At 47.1% G+C, this 10,208-nt stretch overlaps 1 protein-coding gene across 1 annotated transcript; it reads right to left on the minus strand.

Annotated features, from left to right (window-relative positions):
• Window positions 1–405: 405 nt before the first annotated feature.
• Window positions 406–9,703, minus strand: ODF1 (outer dense fiber of sperm tails 1). The gene is made up of 2 exons (XM_032858745.1): window positions 9,246–9,703; window positions 406–954 (listed from the first exon to the last, which is right to left on the minus strand). Exons 1-2 carry the CDS (start codon window positions 9,560–9,562, stop codon window positions 531–533), a joined length of 741 nt encoding a protein of 246 aa, XP_032714636.1. The 5' UTR covers window positions 9,563–9,703; the 3' UTR covers window positions 406–530.
• Window positions 9,704–10,208: the final 505 nt, after the last annotated feature.

The raw sequence follows: 10,208 nt of genomic DNA on the forward strand, positions 1-10,208 counted from the left end.
CCTACCCACCCACCCACTCCTGTGCTTTTGCCCTCTGATCCGTTGACCCAGTAAAACACCCCCAGCGCATTTCCCAAGCAGAGCGCGTGCCCCAGTGCGCCCCACTGCGGTAGCTTTGCAAAGTGCTTGCGTTCAACCCCACTGGCCTCCACGTCGGCTTTACCAGCTTGGTTTCCGAGCTAGGCCATCTCACCGGATGTCTTGGAGAAACAGCGTCTGGGGATGCCCACCCAGACAGTATGTTTTCCTGGAAGTTGGCGGTAGCTGGTACGGGGAGGACACAGAAGGGCCCGACCTCCCGGGCTCGCCTTCGGTTCCCCACGGCCTGTTCCGGGCGACGCCCACTAACCGCGCCGCACTCCCGCAGCGGGCTGCGCCAAAAGACTTTCACACGCCGCGGGTGGGTTGCAGTTATGTATTCAGTTTCCTAGGGACTTGAGTACCACGGGCCATGGGAAGAGGAAGAGAAACACTGGAAGAGCTGCCTGGCTGGAGTACGGGCTTTGCGCTAAGTTATGGGCTCCTACGCATTACAAAATCATCTTTCTACAGGAAAATCGGCTCCCGCAGGGATAGCACGGGCTGCAGGGGTCGCAGGGGTTGCAGGGGTTGCAGGGGCTGCAGGGGCTACAGGGGTTGCAGGGGTTGCAGGGAGACGTGCAGGGGTAGCATGGAGACTCGATCTTGACGCAGCTGCCCAGCCCGTAGGAGTAGGTCACGTCCTTCTCGTCCACGCACGGCGGCAGGCTGAACTCCTTGCAGATGTTCATGTAGCTGTACTTTTTGGAGCCGAGGCAGTCGTACCTGTTCTCCCGCTCGGCCGACACGCACACCTTGCCGTCCTTCACCCGAACTTTGACTTGATCGGGCTCAAAGCCGCACACGTTTACTGATCCTAAAATGTTACTGCTACAGCAAGAGGAGGCCAGGATTCTATTTGTCGTTCTTCTTAGTCTGCAATTGGGAAAAAGGGAGAGGGTCTCAGAAGCAGATCTCAGACACAGCTTGAGAAACAGTATTTTGATCTCTACTTATTATTACTAGTATTTTTTAAGTAAGCCCTCTGCCCCACTTGGGCCTTGAACTCAGGACTCCAGGATCAAGAGTCACATGCTTAGCCAGCAAGGTGCCCGATCTCTGTTTTTGTTTTTGTTTTTTAAATAGCAAAATTAAACACTAGTCATTGTGAAAAGTCAAATGTTACAAAATTGTGTAAAGTAAAAAATGAGAGCCCTCCCATGTAAATCGCACTCTCCCGCGCATAAACCTCTGAACAACAGATGGTGGCTTGGCCTTCCAGATCGTTCTCTTGCATTTGAGTCCCAGGTCCTTTTCTTATTAATTGTGGAAACTTGCCTCAGTTTCCTCATCTGTAAAATGGAAATAATAACAGCACCTACATCTTAGGGCTTTTGGAAGATTAGATGAGATTGTAAGTTTTGCTTAATGCCATCCTTGATCCATTATAAATCTTGCTTAATTGTTACTGTGATCTTTATTACTACTGTTAAATGGAGACTCTTGAGACTTTTTTTAAGGGGATCCAACTAATATACCATGTAAAATCTGCATGTTAAAGATGGCTGTCAGCCTCAGAACCCAGCCCTGCTACCCACAAGACTGGGGACCCCACTGGGCCATCCCACAGACCGGGCCTGAAGTCTCCATCAACAAATGACAAGGTAAAAGAGGCCCAGCAAACAGAGGTCCCTGTGGTTCCTATAGCGCTGCTTAGCGGTCCTGAATGAATCCTTTATAGTAAAAAATAAATAAATAAATAACACAGCAGCTCACATTGATTGAGCCCTTGTGGTGTATCAGGAAGTAGGAAAGCCACATGTCTAAGAGCATAGGTTCTGGAGCCAGAAATTTTAGGTTCAAATGGTGACTTTCCTAGGTGGATAAGTTACTTAGCTTCTTTGTGCCTCAGTCTCCTCATCTGTAAAATTGGAACAATAATAGTAGCCTACTTTTAGAGTTGTGAGGTTTAAGTGAATGAATGATAAGTATTTATAGTGGTGCTTAGCACACAGGTTAGACAGCCTGGGGTTAGCCCTACATGGTTTGGCCTTCCTTGGGGTCCTTTTTTTTTTTTTTTTTTTTTTTTTTTTTGATCCTTCCAAAGACAACCTAATATTCTGAAATGGCCTTATTATCCCTTAACAGGAAAAAAATATGTGTTCTAAGAGACAGTCCTGGCAAATCATCTTGCATCTCTTAGCCTTACTGTTGGTAGGAATGCAAGTTGGTACAGCTACTTTGGAAAACATAGTGGAGGTTTCTTAAAAAGTTAAAAATAGAGCTACCCTATGACCCAGCAATTGCACTACTGGATATTTACTCCAAAGATACAGACATAGTGAAAAGAAGGGTCATATGCACCCCAATGTTCATAGCAGCAATGTCCACAATAGCCAAACCGTGGAAGGAACTGAGATGAATGGATAAAGAAGATGTGGTCCATATACACAATGGAATATTCAGCCATTAAAAAGGCTGAATACCCAGTATTTGCATCAATGTGAGTGGAACTGGAGGGAATTATGCTAAGAGAAATAAGCAGAGAAAGACAATTATATGATTTCACTTATTTGTGGAACATAAGGAATAGCATAGAGGACATTAGGAGAAGGAAGGGGAAAACGAAGGGGAGAGAATCAGAGGGGGAGATGAACCATGAAAGACTGTGGACTCCGAGAAACAAACTGAGGTTTTTAGAGGGGTGGCAGGTGAGGGGATGCATTGGCGCAGTGATGGGTATTCAGGAGGGCAGGTATTGCATGGAGCACTGGGTGTTATACGCAAAAACATGGAACACTACATCAAAAACTAATGATGTACTGTAGGGTGATATAATTAAAAAAAAAAAAAGGAAGGCCTTGGAGTGTGCAATCTCTAGAACCTCTTCCAGTTTGACAAATCTAAACTTTGCAATTGGATAATTGGTTTGAGATACCTTTTTAATTCTTTCCTGTTATGCTGAATTTTGTTTAAACTTCTCTTTTTGTTATGTAAGTGATATGAGTTCATTGCAGAAAACTTAGAAAATATACAGATAAACAAAAAGATGGAATATTTTGAAAAAAAAAAAGAAAAAAAAACAAGACAAAACCCATAATCCTATAGAGCATGTAACATTTTGATGTTAGATTTTCTTCATGTGTGTATTTCTACATACATATGTAGATTCTGATGTGTGTCCTTATGAAATCAGGCTATACATACTGCTTTGAATGTGTATTTTTCACTTGATGGTCTCTAACATGATTGGTTTAACAAGTGCGAGCCCTTAGACCGAAGGTTACGAATCAAGGCTCTTAAGAGGCTAATTAATTACAAAATGATTAAATGGAATAATCTAAAAGACCAACAAAAACAACCATGCTGGACACCCAGAGGACTGTGATGGTCATTCAGATTCGTTTCCACCTCCAGCTCCAAGGAACGTGGGGTGCACGGAGTGCAGATGTCTCTCGTGCCCAGAGTATGCCAGGATACCCACAGGCCATACTCTGGAGAAAGGAAGAGAACTAGACTTTAAAAAAAAAAAAAATCTTTATCTCTGTGGAACAAAACAAACAGGAGAAAACACACTCTATCTTCCGTGGATAGACAGAGAATAGCTTCCAAAGATGCCGCATGTCCTCTCTGGATGGCTCAGGGCCTGGAAGGCTCAACAGCCAAAGCCAAGAGCGGAACAGAGAGCAGAGTGAGTGCACTTGGGTCTCTCAAGAAGCTCCCATGGTGTGGACGTGGGCTGAGAATGAGAGTTCTGCTCATCTCAGACCTTCCCATTGGGGATGAAAGCACCAAACCTTGACATGAAGGGGGCTGGGCCTCACAAAACAGGGCCAAGGAGCCCAAGCGGGATTGCTAGGACCCCTCACGACTGCCTTAACTGATTCCATCAAACGCCTCCTGCCCTTTGCAGAAGATGGATCCGGGAGCCAGTTCTACAAGCCAAAGCCAGCTTCCAGATCCTTCTCCTCCTGTCGGCCATCTAAGTCTCAGAGTGCAATTGTGTGTGTTGTCCTTGTGGTTGTTTTGGCTCAGGTTCCCCCTCTCCCTCTTGCCCTGCCACTCGGGCCCCTTTTCCCCTGCAGCAGCTACACAAAGGTCTCACCAATGCAAGCCTTCAGGAAATTGCTTAAAAAGTCTTGGCCAAGTTAGGTGTCTTCTTCCTTTCACTTCTCGATCAGGGGTTATCAGCGGGGATGTGTGAGTTTCAGAGAAATTGCAGGAGCTGTATTTTACTCATCAGCTCTAACTCTGAACTTGCAACTTGACTCCTGTCTGGTGATGTACCTATCACCCCGCAGGGGAATGCCCTTGGCTCTGCGGTGTTCTGGGCAAAGGGAGATCCCCTCCTGTAATTGTGATGATGAGGTTGGAGCTGGACCACGTAAATGTAGGGCAGTCAGCCCCTTGGTTTGTCGCAGAAGCCTGGCAGAGGTGTTGAGGGAGAGTGAGTGGCTGACAGTGTCGGGGTCTGCCACTCTGGGCTGCCAGCTCCCCTCCCTGCGGCAGCTTGAGTTCTCCGGAATGTTTCCTGGAAGTGAAGCACCCTGCCCCCGGCAACAGTGAGCTAAATGGTCAGCCTTTTTCACAAAGACATGGATGAAGTCCAGCCTGGTGCTAAATAAAATAATGAAGATGTCAAAAAGGCCTCTCTCTACCCAGGAGCAGAGGGGAGCCGGTCTTCTTGTAGCAGTCCTGGGAGGACTTTGCCTTTTCTCCTAATGGTAGACCCCTTCCAAAGACCCACGGAACTCCATTCTTCCTTTCCAACTCATCTTTCATTTTCTCTTCTTTTTTTCTCCCTCCTCCCCTTTCTTGCCCTGTCTTCCAACTTCTGTTTGATACTGAGCAGTGTCATTCCGGGAGCAGAGTAGCAAACGCAGGTGCATCGGAGCTCCCAGTGGTGCTCGTTAGAACACAGCTGGCTGCGTCCCACCCCCCAGAGTTTCCAATTCAGTGGGCAGGGGGAGGAGCCAAAAATTTGTATTTCTAACAAGTTCCAGGTGATGCTGGTCCGGAGCCCACTTTTTGAGAACCACTGACCAGGTGGTTAAGCCCATGGATTCCAGACTCAGGCCAACCTGGCTTCAAGCCCCGGCTCTCTCAGCTCCTCGAGGTCAAGAACATGGCTCCTTAATCTGTTTCAGCATCTCTAGACAGCCAAGATGTTACAAGGATCAAATGAAGGTGGAAGGTCACGCCTAATTTTCACTCAATAAAGGGTAAGTCTCTTTATCAGGCTGGACCTGGCGCTGCTGGGGGACTGGGCTCCCAGACCTGGGGTTAGGAAAGGATTAGGAAAAGAACAGGGGGCCCCACTCGCTTCCTCCTCTACAGGGACACTGATGGTGAGAGTGTTATGCCCTGCCCTGTGGGTCAGAGCTTGGAGGGGTGGAGAGATTTCCCGAGGGCTTAGACCTGGGCAGGGACTCCTAGAGTCCCCCCACTTCCCACCCCCCCAAGGCTGACCGTCATCAGCCACACCAAGCCCAGTACCAGTGAGTCAGTGAAAACCTTAATCCTAGAGCATGAAGGAAATCAAGGAAACAAAGGAGAGGGCAGATATTTGAAGTTTGCAGAAGATAGTGTCCCTCCGGTGCGGGGATTTTCAAGGGAATATTGTACTGAGATTCAGACCAACCATAAATGGTGGTTGGGGGAGTGAAGGGAAGCGCAGTCTCAGTCTGAGTTTCCAGGTATTAATTAGTAAAGGGTGTGAGCTTGACCCCAATGCACCCGGACAGCACAGCTGTAATCAAGCATTGGATTGCAAGGACTAGGGCGCCGGGGCTCAGGGTCAGAAAGGGGCATCCATTCATTAGACAACTCCTCCCCGCAGGGTGGAGGAGGGGCTGCCTTTCCTTTACGCCCTTTCTGTAGGGAGGATCCAGAAGGCTTCCAAGCCTGGTGGTGAATGTGCAAACTTCAGACAGGCTGGTGGCTTTGGCTTCTTACAAAGGAAACCAGACTCCATCCCTCAGTCCCTCCAAATCCAGAAAAGGCAGGAGGAATCAGGGGAACCACTAGTGCTTGAGGCGCAAAGGGTAGTCTGGGGAGGAAAAGAGAATCTCAAGCTAAAAAACAGAAGTACTTACTTGAGTCCCGACTAAAGAAGTTCCTGCCAAGGTATCTTTTTTTTTTTTAATATTTTATTTATTTGACAGAGATCACAAGTAGGCAGAGAGGCAGGCAGAGAGAGGAGGAAGCAGGCTCCCCACTGAGCAGAGAGCCCGATGAGGGACTCAATCCCATGACCCTGGGACCATGACCCAAGCCGAAGGCAGAGGCTTTAACCCACTGAGCTACCCAGGCGCCCCTGCCAAGGTATCTTTTGAAGCAGTTGCTAGGTACACAATGGCAATGGATTGGACCTATACCTTGTCTAAAAACACACACGTGCATCAGCCAAATAACATAGACTCAGGAATGTTCATGCAACTTAGGGCAGAAATGTCAGCCAAGCCTTCCTATCAGTTATCAAAAGAGACAGTTTGACTCTCACACAGAAAAACAGTTCCAGTGGGAGTGTGGCAGCTACAGACCAGGGAGTCTTTCCTGTTGGACGAAGAACCTCAGGATAACACGGACTAGCATCCAAAAGGACTTGTCCTACCTCACCAAGCTGGTAACATCATTTAAAGGGGTCAGAGGTCTCGTGAATATGATTTCTAAACTCACAAAGCCTTGGGCAAGGTTTCACACCCAAGATTGTTTCCAAAAACTTGAATCAACATGGTATTTCTGGATCTATTTAGTCATGCTTTGGGGGCTAGGGTTGAGATAAGGAAAAAGAGGCATTTCGTTGGAAGAAAAAAATATTAACAGTAGGAGTCTTCTGGGATTGGGACTAGACCAGGGTTTAACATTTTCATCCATGGTCAGGAAAATGGAATATTTAAGTATACAGGTGACACTAAGCCCTCCTGGATAGTGAAATGTCAAGCTGTCAGAGAGCACAGGACGGCTTCACAAGGTGGTATGAATGGGAAGAAAGTGGCTGGGAGGAGACACAGGAGAGTAAGCCTGAGGTCATTTCCAGAATGGACTCAGAGTTATCAGTTCAGAGACGGGGGAATTCATGTAAAGACATCACCAACTTCATACACTACCTCAGGCAGAGAAAAAAAAATCAGCAAAAATCCATTATCGAGAAAAATCTCACAACCCACAGAAAACATTATCTCTTGTATAAACCACACTGCTGAGAATTAAGCTTGAGTTTGTGTCCACTGCATGCCGAGAAATAGGGACTGAGCTGGTGGAGGGTGTCCAGAGGGTGAAGAACAGAGAGGCGTTCTTCTTGGAGAGTCTGGAGAGGAGGGACAGCCAGGAGACAAAACCTGGAAGGACTTGGATGGAGGGGATTCAAGGATTCAGAGACACAGGGACAGTGGATACAGGCCTGCTCTCAAGTAACCCTTCCTGTAGACCAATTAAAAAAGGAATCACTGACTCAGCACGTAAAACTTACGTAACTTGATGCTCTGAGGTATAAAAATAAAAACTATTTCAGATTGAGCGTAGATGAATTTAGAGGCAATAAGCCCACCCAAACTGACCTTTGGTTCATTCCTGACCTTTGGTGACTGATGACCTGGACAATAGTTGCTCTGTTGCCTTTTCTAGTGTAATATTCCAGTCACTGCTCTCAAGTGTCTTTCTGTGTCTCAAACTCTGTATTTTTCCATCCATCCACCCACCTACCTATCTACCTATCTACCTACCTACCTACCTATCTGCCCATCTAATATATTAATCTACCATGGGGATAGGAAGTATGTAGTTTAAGGATAGAAATTTGCAATGAGCAGTAAATAAGTCCTGAGATGTAATGCACAGTATAGGGAACCTAGACAATATGGTGTTATGCTCGTCAGAATTAGTAAGGGACTACAGTGCAATCATTCCAACCACTAAAAAGAAATGATCCTCCTGGAACATGAGAGAGGTGCTAATTATCACTACAATGGCAATCCTCATACTATATAAATGTATCAAACACACGATACACCTTAAATTGACACAATCGTATATGTCAAGTGTATTTCAATCAAAAAATCTATCATCCGTTTGTGCCTACCTTGTTAAAAGTAGTAGCATATTAAGTAGATTTTCTTGCCTCTTTCATTCAATATTTCATTCAATATAAAATCAATGTAAAAAATGCTTCATCAGGAGCACCTGGGTGGCTCAGTGGATTAAACCTCTGCCTTCAGCTCAGGTCATGGTCCCAGGGTCCTGGGATTGAGCCCCACATCGGGCTCCCTGCTTAGTGGGGAGCCTGCTTTCCCCCTCTCTCTGCCTGCCTCTCTGCCTAGTTGTGATCTCTCTCTGTCAAATAAATAAAATATTAAAAAAAATGCTTCATCATTCTGCTCTATACCTAGTGTCCCAGGGTATGGCTTATTTATTTATTATCATAAATAAATTTAACCGGAGGACAGTGCTTTCAACCATCATTTTCATCAATTGTACCAGACCAGCTGGCATACAGTGCGAAGTGAGAGACAGAAGGCTTTCTCCAGCCATCAGAGGAAATGTAATCAAACAAAATTGTAAAAACTGGCTTTGAAAATTACCCAATTCGATTAAAGCTCTCTCAGCTCAGCTCTGAAAGCTACACCTCTCGGTTCTGCAGTTCTGTGCACAGCCTTTGCCTCTGCTGGAGGGGGAGGCCGATGGAGCGGGCCCTGCTCCAGATGAATTTGAAGGCGGCCCGGAGTTGGGGAATGGGAGGTGGCTTTTCCCACCAAACCCAGGAAACGCCTCTGTTGCTCAATTTGCTCCCCTGCTCTTGAAGCCTCTGGCAAACATTAAGGAGCTGATCAATTGTTATTGCTTCTCCCGTAGTCATTTCTGTAAGCCCAAATATACTCAAATCACTTTACTCCTGACCAGAAAAAACGTTTAGTCTGCTCCTTCCAATAGCTTTTTAACGACGCCCCCTCTCTCTTCCCCTCATTAGAGCCCTGTCATTCATCATGTTGGCACTCCAGCTAGAAGCCCACAACCATCTCGCCCATCTACATCATTCCACTGTCCTTTGAGACTCTCACGGTTCCCGCCGCGACCCATGGACTCTTCTTTTCTTAAACCTCGGCTGAGACCAGACCCGTTACGCCCAGTCCTTCCCATCTTTCTGTGAGTGGCCACTGCTCTGCCCCCGCCCCCCAACCCCCCCGCCCCCCGACTCCTAAGCCTTCATGGGGCGATGCTAAAAACCGTACTTGGCCAGCTCTCTCTTTTCATCCTCTATGGCTCTAATGGCTTTCCTCTCCAAACTTCTGAGCGACGGTCGCAGGCAGTAGAGCTTGACATCACACAGGCAGCACGGGTAGAGATCACAGAGGCCACAGGAGCGCGCCCGCTTGGAGTAGCAGAGGCAGTAGGGGTAGGGGTGCAGGTCGCAGCAACAGTAGGGGTGCATGTACAAGTCGCACAGACACCGCGTGCACTCGTCAATGCATCGCAGCTGCCTCAGCTCCCGGTCCACCTTCTTTATGTCCCTTCTAACGCTGTCCAAGAGACAACTCAGTGCAGCCATTACAGTCACACCTTATTGTTTCGTGAGTACCTTTGGAAATGGCACTCAGGGGAAAAAAATTGTTCTAAGCTCTTCTCAGAAGTTTCTTTTAAAAATAAATGAGGCCCACATGGTCCACTTGCTTTAAAGCTGGGGTTCTGTGACCTCACCACCCGCCGTGTATTATGACATAGTCTTCTGGTTACCACGTGAACCGCACCTAGTCCTGGTCTCTGGAGACCCACCTTGGGTTACAGAGCTGCCCTCAGAACCACACTGGTGTTGAGATTTCATTCACCCTGAAGTTGGGTGGGTCCCCTCAAGTAGTCACAGCTCTTTGGGATTCATGGCCATAACCTTCAGTGTCCTCGGCTTGTGTATGGCCTCATCCTGGCTAGGGCTGCAAAGATCACGGGGTGGGGGAAGAAAGGGGCCACCTGGCTCCTTTCCCTCTGCCCTTCTAGCTCCAGCTTGACTGGTCACTTAGCGCCTATACTCCAGGAGTCATTCTGTCTCCCAGTCAATGTGTAGAAAGGCTTCTTTCTTCACAGAGCTTTCCTGTGTTCTTACCAAGTCATTCTCAAGTCAGCCTCCATCCTTGACCTTCTTAGCCCCAAGTCTCTGAGTCTTGCCCATTCTTTCCTTTCTTTCTTTTTTTTTTTTTTTT

The sequence above is a fragment of the Lontra canadensis genome, unplaced genomic scaffold (genome assembly GCF_010015895.1).
Source record: "Lontra canadensis isolate GAN:19392208 unplaced genomic scaffold, GSC_riverotter_1.0 scaffold15, whole genome shotgun sequence".
NCBI lineage: Eukaryota > Metazoa > Chordata > Mammalia > Carnivora > Mustelidae > Lontra > Lontra canadensis.

Excerpts from the sequence above, each read along its gene's own strand:
- ODF1 (XM_032858745.1), bottom strand. The coding sequence starts at position 9,562 with ATGGCTGCACTGAGTTGTCTCTTGGACAGCGTTAGAAGGGACATAAAG. Across the intron at positions 955-9,245 it reads GAAAAGAGAGAGCTGGCCAA|ACTAAGAAGAACGACAAATA; the intron begins GTACGGTTTTTA and ends TCCCAATTGCAG.